The 14,420-nt window shown below is 34.4% G+C and overlaps 1 protein-coding gene across 1 annotated transcript in view; it reads right to left on the reverse strand.

The window, feature by feature from the left end:
• The window catches only part of XRCC5 (X-ray repair cross complementing 5), a 118,940-nt gene that overhangs the window by 6,693 nt on the left and 97,827 nt on the right, over positions 1 to 14,420 (reverse strand). Inside the window, exon 19 of the mRNA XM_051983585.1 lies at positions 13,255 to 13,322. Coding sequence (XP_051839545.1) covers positions 13,255 to 13,322 — 68 coding nt within the window. The remainder of the gene's footprint in view (positions 1 to 13,254; positions 13,323 to 14,420) is intronic.

Below are 14,420 nucleotides of genomic sequence, written 5' to 3' on the forward strand. Positions count from 1 at the left end.
CTGCACCAGAACTGTTCTCCTGAATTGTGTCTGGGCTTCGGCATTTAATCTCCAATTGCGTCAGCAAAAAAAAGAAAAAAAAATTAAGGGATAAGAAATTGGGATGTCCAGGGAGAAGAGGAAAGGAAGAGGAGAAATGGGTAAATCATTGCACAAAGAGCTTTTACAATGGAAGGGGAAATGAGGGAAAGGTGGCAAGTAGCACTCAAACTGTAATCTCAATAGGAACAACACACTCAGTTGGATATAGGACAGTGAACCTCACAACTTTGTGCAAGCCTGCCTTACTTCAATCCAACTCAGGCATGAGTCAAAAGATACCTCCTGTGTCACTTTACCACATTTAAAAAAATACCAATTTAAGAATTATTGTACTATTTGAAAGCCATTATTTAAAAAACCCAGCCTAGACATCATCATTCAAGAAACTGTCAAAGAAAATTTCCTTGATATCCTAGAACCGGAAGGCAAAACAGAAATTGAAAGGATCTATCAATTACTTCCTGAAAGAGATCTCAAAATGAAAACTCCAGGTCAAGGAGAAAAATACTGCAAGCAGCCAGAAAAAAAAATTAAAATATTGGGGACCTAGAGTCAGGATAATGAAAGTTTTAACATTATCAATATTAAAGAGGCAGAAGGCTTCAAAGAGGATATTCCAGAAGGCAAAGGAACTAAGATTTACAAAAAACAAACAAACAAACAAACAAAAACTACCAGCAAAACTAAGTATAATACTTCAGGGGAAAAAAATTAACATTTAATGAAACAGAGGACTTTTAAGTATTCCTGATGAAAAGAACAGAACAGAAATAAGAAAGAGCAGAATGTGCAAACACAAAACTCAAGAGAAGCATAAAAAGGTAAGCAAGAAAGCAATCATAATGGACTTAGAAATGATTAAATTGTTTATATTATATTCCTATATGGAGGAATGATCATTCTAAGAACTTTTTTTGTTATTAGGGCAGTTAGACAATGTATACATTGATACAAGGCAATGGTGTGAATTGACTATAATGGGATAATCTCAAAAAAATTAAGGGATGTGGGACAGCTAAGTGGCGCAATGGATAGAGCACCAGCCCTAAAGTCAGGAGAACCTGAGTTCAAATCTAATCTCAGACACTTAACACGTCCCAGCTGTGTGACCCTGGGCAAGTCATTTAATCTCCAATTGCGTCAGCAAAAAAAAGAAAAAAAAAATTAAGGGATAAGAAATTGGGATGTCCATGGAGAAGAGGAAAGGAAGAGGAGAAATGGGTAAATCATTGCACAAAGAGCTTTTACAATGGAAGGGGAAATGAGGGAAAGGTGACAAGTAGCACTCAAACTGTAATCTCAATAGGAACAACACACTCAGTTGGATATAGGAATTTTGCATAAAAGATTGACAAAAAGTCAAAACAGACTTTTAAGGAAGGACACAATACAAAGAAAGATAGGAAAAAAAGTAAGAGTGGAAGAAAATACAGTAATCATAATTGTGAATCTGAGGGCTGAACTCACCTATAAAGTGGAAGTGGATAGAAAGGACTAAAAACCAAAAACCAAAAACAAAAGGCAGAGAAGGATAACAATCAAGATCTCGGACAAAGCAACAGCAAAAATAGATGTAATTAAAAGAAATAAGCAGGGAAACTAAAATCTATTACACATAGTAAATCAATATTAATATCAATTGTCAATATATCAATATTAAACATATATGGAACAAATGATATTGCATCCAAGAAGATAAAACAGACAATAAAATTATACTACTGGAGGACAGCAACGGTCTCTTTTATCCCAGGAATGGAAAAATAAAAGGACTTTTAATGACTTTTAGGTATTTGTGACAAAAGCAGCAGAAGTTAATGAAAAATTAGACATACAAGATGCAGGAGAAAAATAAATCATTAAAAACTGATGATAAGGGATTGAAATAAGTTCAAATTATTTGCTTTTTATTTTTGAAATATTATCAATACTCTTGTGACTGTCATCATTATTTGGGTACTTTGAAAGAAAGGCTTGGGCTGAGCTGTGCATGATCAAGTGACTAAAATATATAACTATGTACAGAGACGTTAAAAGGAGTAATTATATAAAAACAGGATAAAAAGAAAAACGGATACAGAAGAAACCAGTAAAGGGGAGAGGGAGCAATGCTGGAATCTTACTTTTATTGGGAATGAGTTAAAGAGGAAACAATATTTATTTATATTTAGAAGGGTATAAGTCTTCTAAATTCATAAAGAAATAGGAAGGCAAAGGGATAGGGTGACAAAGAGGATAAGGGGAGGACTGTTGGAGAGATTGGTAAGTTAAGTAATAGTAGGACAAAGTAGTAGGTAGAAGTAAAGCAGAGGAGTGAGGAGGACTAGGGCAAACAGGTGAGAAAGACAGTGAGGAAAAACAGGGAGGAAAATACACATGTTAATATAGTTTAGAATGTGAATATGATGAGTTTACCCATAAAATGGAAATATTTAGCAGATTAGAAATGTGAATTCAACAATACGTTGTAACGTATTCAGGAAACACCATAAAATTGGGAGATACACACAAAGATAAAATAAAGGGAAGAAGTAGAATTTATTATGTTAAAAAAAAAAAAGAGAATAGAAGTAATCATGGATCTTAGACAAAGTTAAAGCTAAAATAGATTACTGAAAAGAGAAAAATAGGGAAACTACATTATATGTTAAGCAATTATTACTCAACATTGTTTTTGACTATCTGAAATCACTAGAAGGTATAAAATATTTGAGAGTATACCTGTCAAAAACTAAATGAACATAAACATAAAACAATTTGTATACAAATAAAAGTCAGATCTAAACAACAGAAGTAACATTTATTGTTCATGGGTAGAAAAAGCCAGTACAATTTTTAAAAAAATGACAAATTTATCTAACCAGACTGTTTATTTGATGCCATTCCAATTACATTATTAAAAAGTTCATTTGAAAGAGCAAAAGATCAGGGATTTCAAAGAAACTGGGGGAAAAGATATAAAAGATTAAAGCAGCATCATTCCTTAAACTATATTATAATGTGAAAGTACTGCTGAAGTATAAAAAAGAATAATTATGATTATTTTAAATTAAAAATTTCTTGTATAAATCAACACAACCAAGAATAGAAGGGATGCAAAAACCCGGAAAAAACTATATCTCAGATAGAATGTGACTGAATTTGAATATTGCTGTAAGAAATGATGAGTTGGTTGATTTAAAAAAAACTTAGACGACTTCCGGCCAAGATGGCGGAGAGGAGGCACACAGCTGTGTAAGCTCCGTGTTTTTCTCTCAGAATCCATTTCATTACAAACCTCTGCATTAATGCTTGACTGAAAAAAAGCCCACAAATAGTTACCAAGAGAAGCCATCCTTGAGATTCGCCAGGAAAGGTCTGTTTTTGCTCGAGGGCGGGATGGTTTTAGATCGGGCGCAGGCTTTGGGCAGGCAGGCAGCAGCAGCGAGAGCAAGGAAGGCTGCTCAGAGCTGAGCAGACCAGAGAGGGAGTGGGGCGTGATTGCAGCATTCTTTGCTACAGGATTGGATACTTTGCCCTGGCAGAGAAGCTAAAAACACCGGGGCGAAGAATACAACCCGGAACAGCTGGAGTCTCTCAGGACCTGGCCGCCACCCCCCCACCCCTCCCGCCCCAGTGTCTCAGCAAGCTGTCCTGTTAGGGCCTCACTGCTGCTCCCCGAAGTCTGTAAAGGAAGCTCAGTAATATCACCCAGCCTCTCCCCCAAAGAAAGACTCCAGTTTTTTCTTTTTTTCTTTGCTAGTTTGTCTTTGATTCTTAGACAAAATGAGCAAAAAATTGAAGAGGACTTTAACCCTTGACAGCTTCTATACAGATAGAGAGCAGATTCTAAACCCTGAGGAGATTAAAAACAGACTGTCTCCAGGTGAATCCCCAAAGGAGGAGATCGTCTGTTCCTCAGCACAGATGAACCTCATAGAAGAAATTAAAAAGGATCTCACGAGGGAGCTAGAAGAAAAATGGGAAAAGGAGAGGGAGGCTTGGCAAGAGAGTCTGGAGAAGTCATCCCATTCATTTAAAGACAGGGTAGATAAAGAAATAAAATCCTTGAAAAATAGGATTAGTGAACTGGAAACAGAAAATAGCTCTCTAAAAAACAACATTAGCGAAATGGAAAAAAAATTCCATAGAACAAAAGAACTCAATTGGACAATTAGAAAAAGATATTAAAAAAGTGAGTGAAGAAAATACTTCATTGAAAATTAGGGTCGAACAAATGGAATTGAATGACTCGAGGAGACAAGAAGAATCAGTCAAGCAAATCCAAAAAAATCAAACAATGGAAAAGAATGTGAAATACCTTCTGGGGAAGACAACAGACCTGGAAAACAGATCCAGGAGAGACAACCTGAGAATCATTGGACTTCCAGAAAAGTATGATGAAAAAAAGAGCCTGGACACTATTTTCCAGGAAATTATCAAAGAGAACTGCCCAGAAGTCATAGAAACAGAGTGTAAAATAGACATTGAAAGAATTCATCGATCCCCTACTGAAAGGGATCCTAAAATCAAAACACCAAGAAATATAGTGGCCAAATGCCAGAACCCTCAGATGAAGGAAAAAATACTGCAAGCGGCTAGAAAAACCCAATTCAAGTATCAAGGAGCCACAATAAGGATCACCCAGGATCTAGCAGCACCCACATTAAAAGATCGAAGGGCCTGGAATATGGTATTCTGAAAGGCTAAGGAACTTGGTATGCAACCAAAAATAACTTACCCAGCGAGAATGAGCATCTTTTTCCAGGGAAGAAGATGGACATTCAACAAAGTAAGCGAATTTCACCTATTTTTGATGAAAAAGCCAGAACTTAACAAAAAGTTTGATCTACAAATATAGAACTCAAGAGAAATCTAAAAAGGTAAAGATTAATCTTGGGAACTATATTTCGGCTATAAAGATGTATAAAGAATACATGTATACCTTGTTCTAGAAACTAGATGTGGAAAGGACATTGTACCAGAAAAAGGGTAAAGTGGGGGTAGTACATCTCATGAAGAGACAAAGGAAACCTATTATATCTGAAAGAAATAATGGAGGGGGATGAATATAGTGGGAATCTTACTGCCTTTAGAATTGGCTTTAAGAGAAAAATTTTAGACATATTCAATCTATGGTGAAACTTCTCCCACCTCATTGAAAAGTGAGAAGGGAAAAGTGAAAAGGGAAGGAATAAGCTAAGTGGAAGGGAATACGGAAACTGGGAGGGAAAGGGGTGATAGGGGGAGGAACTCTAAGGCAGGGAGAGGGATACTAAAAAGGGAGGGCTATGAGAAGCAAGTGGTGCTCACAAGCTTAATACTGGGAAGGGGGGTAAGGGGAAAAGAAGGGAGAAAAGCATAAACAGGAGTTAACAAGATGGCAAGTAATACAGAATTGGTCATTGTAACCATAAATGTGAACGGGGTAAATTCCCCCATAAAGAGGAAGCAGTTAGCAGAATGGATTAAAAGCCAGAATCCTACAATATGTTGTTTACAGGAAACACACCCGAAGCGGGGAGATACATGCAGGTTAAAGGTAAAAGGTTGGAGCAAAATCTACTATGCTTCAGGTGAAGTCAAAAAAGCAGGGGTAGCCATCCTGATCTCAGATCAAGCTAAAGCAAAAATTGATCTAATTAAAAGAGATAAGGAAGGGCACTATATCTTGCTAAAGGGTAGCATGGATAATGAAGCAATATCTATATTAAACATATATGCACCAAGTGGTGTAGCATCTAAATTCTTAAAAGAGAAATTAAGAGAGCTGCAAGAAGAAATAGACAGCAAATCTATAATAGTGGGAGATCTCAACCTTGCACTCTCAGAATTAGATAAATCAAACCACAAAATAAATAAGAAAGAAGTCAAAGAGGTAAATAGAATACTAGAAAAGTTAGATATGATAGATCTCTGGAGAAAATGTAATGGAGACAGAAAGGAATACACTTTCTTTTCAGCAGTTCATGGAACTTATACAAAAATTGACCATATATTAGGACATAAAAACCTCAAACTCAAATGCAGTAAGGCAGAAATGGTAAATGCATCCTTTTCAGACCACGATGCAATGAAAATTACATTCAACAATTAAAAAAACTTAGACTTAGAAAGATGCTATTTACTTTCAAAGAAAGAGAAGATGAGCAAAAAAATGCAAAATATGGTTTTACAAATATATGCATGACTGTATATGTTCATGTTTATGTATTAATACGTATATAGATGTGTGTGTGTGTGTGTGTGTGTAGTCTTTTTTAGAGTGAAGAGAGAACAGAGAGGAGGGAAAAAAATAAAGTAAAAAGTATACAGCAGAGACCAAAAGGAAATCTACAACAAAACAAAGTTGGATAATTTTGAAAACAATGTGTAATATTTATTACATAGTCTTTCTGAAATTGAAATTTATTATTTTATATTGTAATTCTCTGATGTTCTGCTGTGTATATGGTAATTTTATTTTTTTCTCATTTTGTAGTGAAGGTTTCTTGTTTTGTTTGTGAGGCAATTAGGGTTAAATGACTTGCCCAAGGTCACACAATGAGTATACAATTTTAAGGCTAGAATTTGAACTTAGATCTCTCTGATTCCAGGGCAAATCCTCTATTCATGCTCTCACCTAGATAATCCTTTGTATTTAAGTTTAATATAACTTTGAAAATTTACCAAAAATAAATAAATAAATAAATAAATAAAAAGGGTGAATGCACCACCAATGAAGATGAAATTAAAGCAACTATAAGGAGCTAATACCAATAAATCAAACAATCTAAGTGAAAAGGATGACTGTTTCTAAAAATATAAATTGCCCAGATTAACTGGAGGAAATAGAATACTTAAAACTGTTTTTGATAAGACTACCAGCAAAACTGAGCTTATCAATAACAAAACCAAGAAAAACATCCTATGATTATCTAAATAGATGCAAAAATAGCTTATGATAAAATACAACATTCATTTCTATTAAAAACACTAGAAATGGAGTTTTTCTTAAAATGGTAAGTAGTAACTATTTATCTAAAACTCTCATCAGCATTATCTATAATGGGGAACAACTTGAAGCCTTTTCAATAAGATCACAGGTAAAACAATGATGTCCATTACTCATTATTGTGTTTAAATACTGTACTAAAAATGCTAATTTTAGCAATAAGAGAAAAATACAAATCATTCTCCATTTGATAAATGGTCAAAGGATACAAAAAGGCAGTTTTCAAACACAGAAATCAAAACTATCGAGTCATATGAAAAAACGCTCTAAATTACTACTGATTAGAGAAATAAAAATTAAAAAAACTCTGAGGTACCAACTTAAACCTATCAGATGAGAAAAAAAGAAAATGATAAATGTTGGAGGGAATATGAGAAAACAGGGATACTAATGCACTGTTGGTAAAATTGTGAAGTGGTCTGAACATTCTTTAGTACAATTTGAAACTATGCCCAATGAACTAGAAAACTGTATATCCTTTGATCCAGAAATCCCACTGCTAGATCTATATTCCAAAAACGTCAAAAAGGTAAAAAAGGCAAGAGATGGGCAAGAAATAGGATATAATATGTAAAAAAATATTTATAGCTGCTCTTACTGTGGTGATCTGGGAATGGCAAACAAGCCATGAAATATGGAATAAAATTGAAATGATGAGCAAGATAGTTTCAAAAAAAAACCTGGGAAGACTTATATGAATTGATGCAAATGAGAAGAACCAGAAAAACATTGCACACAGCAACAGCAATACTGCATAATGACAGCTCTGAATGATTTAGCTAATATCAGAAATGCAATGATCCAAGACAATTCCAAAGGACTTGGATGAAAAATGCTTTCCTCCTTCAGAAGAAGAATGAATAGAACCTGAATGCATAAAGAAGCATAATTTTTTTAACTTTATTTTTCTTGCTTTTTCTTTGGACAACATGACTAATATAGAAATGTTTTATATGATTTCACATGCATAAATGATGTCATATTTCTTGCCTTCTTGATGAGTGGGAAAGAATTGAGAACCCAAAATTAAAAAAAAAAAAAAGCTAAAATTAAATAATACATCTTTAAAAATTATACATATAAGAAATATAAGAAAAAATGTTAGAGTCACTCCAAAAGGGAACATGAATCTTAACAATACATTTTGGGTTGTTGGAGCTGGGATTTTGATATAGGTACAGATGAGACTAGAAAATTATTGAGGTCACTTCCAACTCTGATTATGAGAAGTCTAAACTGCATTCTTTGCAATTTTTATCCACAGCTTCTAGTGTTGACCTCTAGGGTGAGGCAGATTGTGGCAGTCTTTTGTAAACTTGGAGGTAGTTATCATGTAACCTTCAGTTATTCTTTTCTCCAGGCTAAACATCCATAGTTCCTTCAAATGATCTTTATATGACATGAATGCTATGACTGTCACAGTCACTTTCCTACAATTTGCCAATGCCTTTTCAAATATATGGCACCCAGAACTGAAAATGTAATATTTCTGATGTGATACAATCCAAGTTGGATACTCACTCACAGGTGACACCAAGGCTATTATCTGATTCTATTTCTCTTAAGAATTTCCAAGTAAAAATTCAATGAAAATTGGGAGGATTCTGGGAAGATGGTAAAGGAGATGAAGAAAATTCTAAGCTCTCCAATTTCCCCCACAACTGAGATAAAATAGCAGTTTAGGACAAAGGTGGAGCTGTCAGAAACAAGAGTTAAGGCAGAACAGTAGGCCTCCTGGAACAAACAAGATCTGAAGAAAGATAGTAAGACTGAGATTTGGCCCAAGTAAAAAAAAAAGCATAAAAACGTCCAGCCTAAATCCTCTAAACCAGTAAGTGGCAAGCCTTAGGGCTAGCTGGGTTGCAAGGTAGACTCAGCCCCAGCCCCAAGAATTTTCACCTCCCAGACAGTATAGGGAGTCTGAAACAGGAAGACTGAAGGAACCTATGCTGATAAGGGATTTCAGATGCAGCTGTGGTACCTGAGATATAGTCTTGAGCAAGAAGGAGCCAGCACACACCTGGGCAGGAACACAATTGACAGTGAGCACTCATAGGAGGTCAGAGCTCTTGGTTTCAGGTTCCAGGCCAGAGGGAAAAACTGAAGGCGACTCTAAGGTTGAAAGCACCATCCTCTATCCAGTAGCACTAGATTACACCAACAATCGGCTAGAACTTTTTTTTTTTAATGATCAGGCAAAGGAGAAAGAACCCAACTATAGAGAGGTGCTATGGGGATTGGGAAGACCTTGTTTCATGTGCAGAGAACACTGAAGCACAAAAAAGCCTTTCCTAGTGAAAGAATAGCACCCAATGATCACCTGCCCCAAAAAAATTCATGGGAGAATTCAAAAAAGACTTTAAAGGAAATTATCCTTTAGTGTTAGAACAGGAGGGGAAAATACAAATAAAAAAAATCTACTGATCACCACCTAAAAGAGATCAGATCATACGAGGAAAACTTACAAGAACATCATAGTCAAATTCTGAAATCCTTAGGTCAAGAAGAAAATGTTATAAGCAGTAAGAAAAAAAATTTCAAATACAGTGGCACCAATGAGAATCACATAAGACCTAGCAGCAATTACATTAAAAGACAATTATATGTACTGAAGAGAAAAAGAACTAGGGTTGCAGCTAAAAATATCACATCTAGAAAAATTAAGTATAATTCTAAATGGGAGGAGAAAAAAAAAAAAAAAGGATTTTCAATGAATTGTCAGACTTTCAGGATTTTGTTGCAGAAAGACCTGAACTTATTAGAAAGTTTGATATATAAGATTCAAGAGAAATATAAGGTAACCATCAAAGACTAATTTCAAGGGACTCAGTAAGTACAAACTGTTTATACCTTATATAAAGAAATGTAAACTGTATGTCTACTAATGTCATTAGTAATTGAGTAGTCCAAAAGAAGATCGGGGTATAGCTGGTTATGATGTGATTCTAAAAAGCAATACCGTGTAGAAAAAGATAAAAAAAGAATAATTATGTTACAGAAATGAAATGCAAGAGGAAGAAATGACATAGAGGAATTAGATGGGGGAGGAGGGCTGATAGTTCTGGAATCCTACTCTCTGGAAATGGGTTAAAGAGGGACCTTCTCTGTCTGTCTATCTATCTATATCTCTCTATTTATGGTATAAAAGCCTTCTAAATTTAAAAAGAAATAAGAAGGGGAGGGAATAGGATAAGAGGAAGAGTATAGAAGGGTGTTCAGAATAACAAGAATGGGATAAAGAGGGAGGGAAAGAATCGGGGGAGGTAGATTAAAGGGGGGGGGGTAGATGAAGTAATAACAAGGCAAGGAAGCAAATAGAAGTAAAGTAGAGGAGTCAGCAGGGATAGAAACAATAATAATAATGACCAGAAGTACAATTTATAAGAAAAAAGTGGGGAATAATAGCTTATCTCAACAAAGTTAAAACTAAAATAGATTTAATCAAAAAAGAAAGCTAGGAGAAAACTACACTATGTGTCAGCCATATTAATCAATATATTTTAGGCTATTTAAAATAATTAAATAATAAAAGGCTGGAATATTGCTGTGATATAGGAAATGATGAATTGGTGGATTTAGAAAAAATATGGAGATTTGGACTTATAAAGGATGATGTTATACACACTTTGAGAAACAGAGGACCAACAAGCATAGTATGGCTTTAGATGTTTGTGTGTATATATGTACATGATTACAGATATCTACATACATGCATGTGTATATTCTCTTTTTTCTCCTGAAGAGAGATTCACTTGCCCTAGAGCTTCCTGATCTCTCAGGAGCTTGAAGAGGGAGTGAAGAAACAATACCCAAACCATAGCACTCTGAAGACTGACACTTTTTGGGATTACCACAGTACCCAACTGGGAACATTATTTTCTAAAAGTAGATATGTAAACATTAAAAGGAAAAAAGAATAAGGTCAAAAAGTGAACAACAGAGAACAAAAGAAAAACTGTACAGAAGCAAAAAAAAAAAAGGTAGCTCTGAACATAATGTGTAGCATTTATATTTAGATTTTCCCGAAATGGAAATTTATCCATTCGTATTTTGAATCTTCTCTTATGTTCAGCTGTGTACGTGGTATTTTTTTTCTTTTTTTAAGTTTTAAATAAATTTTTAAAAATTCAATGCAAATTAATAAATGAACTTTTCTGAATAGCAAGTGCTGATGAAATCTTAAACAATACAATAGATGACAATAAAAATATGGCTAAAAGACTAAATTTATTAATAAACTGTGACCATAATAAAAAATAAATAAGAAAGTGTATTTTTAAAAATGTAATTTCTTGAGTCTCAGAAAATCAGATGGGAAACGGCAAACTTAAAAGAAATACTAAGAAATGAGTCAACATGTCAGAGCAGTTTATCAGAACATGATCTTATCTCTCTGCCCATGATATAAAATATTTACTTTTCATTAATGAAGGGAGTCAGTTCCCTCTTTGGATGGTGCATACATGCCAAGTTATAATTTAACTTTTTTTTAAATTAAAAAAGAATCTCTTGGGATAAGTATATCCCTTAAATTGCCAATACTTAAAAGTAAGAATTTGATAAACTGTTTTTTCAATTAAAGCAAACAATCAAGAAGAAGTTAAGTTAATTGTGAGGATGATCCTACAATCTGTGTAATCATTTTCCTTTAATTGATTATTTGGGAAATGACCAAACTCAACACTTACTTTAAAGGGAATAAAAATGATTATTTTGGGTGTCTGGCCAAAAATAATTTTATTTTTAAAAATTTGACTTTGAAGATAACCTGAGGAGGGATGCATCTCCTTCAAAAGTCTAGGGAGCTGGCCTTCATAAACCAAAGTCTCACTGACAATTCTATTTATTAGTTCCCTTTCATGGTACCTCACCTAAAACTTCCTAAAATCAACAGATTAAGTTTTCATAACCAGTTAACTGTTAAAAACAAGGATAAAGTTTCTTGGAGAAAAGACATTACGATAGTAATAATAAACATTTCTATTTTCTCTTTCACTAATAAAGAATTCTCAGATACCCTAAAGATAAGACATGCTTGAATGGAGAGAAATCAATTAGAATTATAGATAAATATACGCAATGAGGTATAGTGGAAAGGTTAATGGTCTGGGAGTCAGGACACCTGAATTCTAGTTTTGACTTTCCTTTTAATTGTTTTTGTAACTTTGGGTAATTCATTAAAACTCTCAAATTATTCCTTACTACAATGTAATAAATCCCTGAGAGCAAATATTTTTTTAAACAAGTACAATTCTGAAAGCTATACAACAATGAGAAACCCATGGGAATGCCCATGCTAAAAGGAGATCCAGACTTCTCTTTCTTAAGACATGGTCTATAGCTTGTCTTGCTTCTAAAAGTCCTCAAAGTACCCAGTCAAGGAGTCTTGCCACAGGAGGAGGACTAACTGAATGACTGATCCTCAGGCAGCTCTCAATGCTCTCTCCATAGAGGATTTTAGGAAGTTCTCTCTCCCATTTGTAAGCTCCATTAAAAACAGATGTCACCTCTATTCTTTAAATGTATCCTGATTACACTGTCTTAGTTGTCAAATAGGTTAGTTTTGTTGAAATGGTATTTTTCCCTCTTAATTTCCTGTTATGGGCAAGATATATTTTAAAAAAAGAAAGAGATATAAAACAAAAGATAACAGTAAAAATTTTTAAAAGTACAACAAAGCATAAAAAGCAGAGTACAAACACACTGCTTGGCAAACTGTAGCCCCTCATTATCTTACTGACTCTTTCTTACCCAGGAACATGTTTGCCAAGTGCCAGTATTAATTAGTTATACAATCTTCTACTGAGCGGGGGAGGGGGCATACTGCAAATAGCTCCTGAAGGAGGTTAGTCACAACTGATTGGGAGGGGGAAGAGTACTTAAAAGCAGTCATAGCACTAGGGGAGAGAAAATAGGTTTCACCATGAGACTTTGTGGTTTATTTGCAAGAGATTAAACAGTTTAAGTGACTTTTGGCAGTCATGGCTAAGGTGTCAGTTGGCAGGCCACAGTCTGGTCACACTAGCCTCTTCTCATTCAACAATATTAAAGAGTTTTAAGAAACAATCCTGAGGTATGGGAACCTAAACCACAGGAAGCTTGTGAGCATCTACTGGATGAATGAAGGAAAAAATGCTAATTAGGCATTCTAAGATTTTGTTTAGTTAAGAAAACCCCTTCTTTTGAACACTGCTCCCTACAATCACCCAGCAACCACAGATACAGTGATCTACCAATACCTTTTTGGCTTCCTCAGTTGTCACAGAGCTTCTTGGAGATTCATCTTTTGTGATCAGAGTAATCCCATCTTAAAAAAAAAAAAAGTCACATGGTAAAGTCCCAGGAGTTACAACAAACTAATTCTGTCCCTTATCCAATCCTCTCCCAGACTTGGAACTATAATTTTTAATAATACATATAATAATAACAACAATAATAATACCAAGGGATTGTGCAAAATCCACAATAGGAAAACCCTTTGAGCAGGGGTATGTATTTTGCATAGTGCTTTGCAAACAGCATATGCCTAGAAATCTTGATTATTATTATATTAGCATGTTGTAAAAAAGGCAGAAGGAAAATACCAACGTCACACATAAACTATTCCAGCACAGTAAAAAAATGACTTAGTTTGGTGAGATCAATTCAAATGGAGAAGACCTTTCCTCTCTACCCTTAATCCTTCCAAGATTCTCTTCTTTCTCAAGTGACTAAAGTAGGAGATACTTGTACAATTACATAATGGTTTAACCTATTTGCTCCTAAAAATGGTAATGGTAATGTGTTTTATCTCAAGAGAATGGCTGCTCTCAGAAGATCAAGGGATCAAATAGTTTTTACAAAATTTTGTCCTGAACTCAACATGCTTTCTAAGCATATGACAACTATCTAATGTATCTAGGGTCTGAAAAGACCTAGATGATGTGAATTAAGCAAAATGAGATAATATTCATATTATCAAATGAGATCATATTTTTAAGCTCTTTTCAAACCTTAAAATGCTATATAAAAGCTAGCTACAATTATTATAGGTATCTAGGTAGCACAGATATAGCTGGAAATCCAGACACAGGAAGATTATATTTCAAATCTAGTCTCAATTCATTTACTAGCTGTGGGATCCTAGGTAGTTAAATTTCTCTTCATCTATCTCTCTCATTATGACCATTCACTTATTTATACTTTTGCTTCCCAATGTAGAAGTTAAAAGAATTGAAAAATTAATTGTCAGAGAAATAGCTGCCCGTATGATGAAGTTCTATTTCAAAAGGATATATTCAACTACCTCCACAAATAAGTTGCCCAAAAAGGATAAAGTCAAAAATAATTTCCAATTCTTATTATGAATGAATGACTATTCTAGCCAATATCAGCAACTTTCAAAACATATATTTTCAGTGAATAA

Source organism: Antechinus flavipes, chromosome 3, assembly GCF_016432865.1.
Source record: "Antechinus flavipes isolate AdamAnt ecotype Samford, QLD, Australia chromosome 3, AdamAnt_v2, whole genome shotgun sequence".
Taxonomy (NCBI): Eukaryota; Metazoa; Chordata; class Mammalia; order Dasyuromorphia; family Dasyuridae; genus Antechinus; species Antechinus flavipes.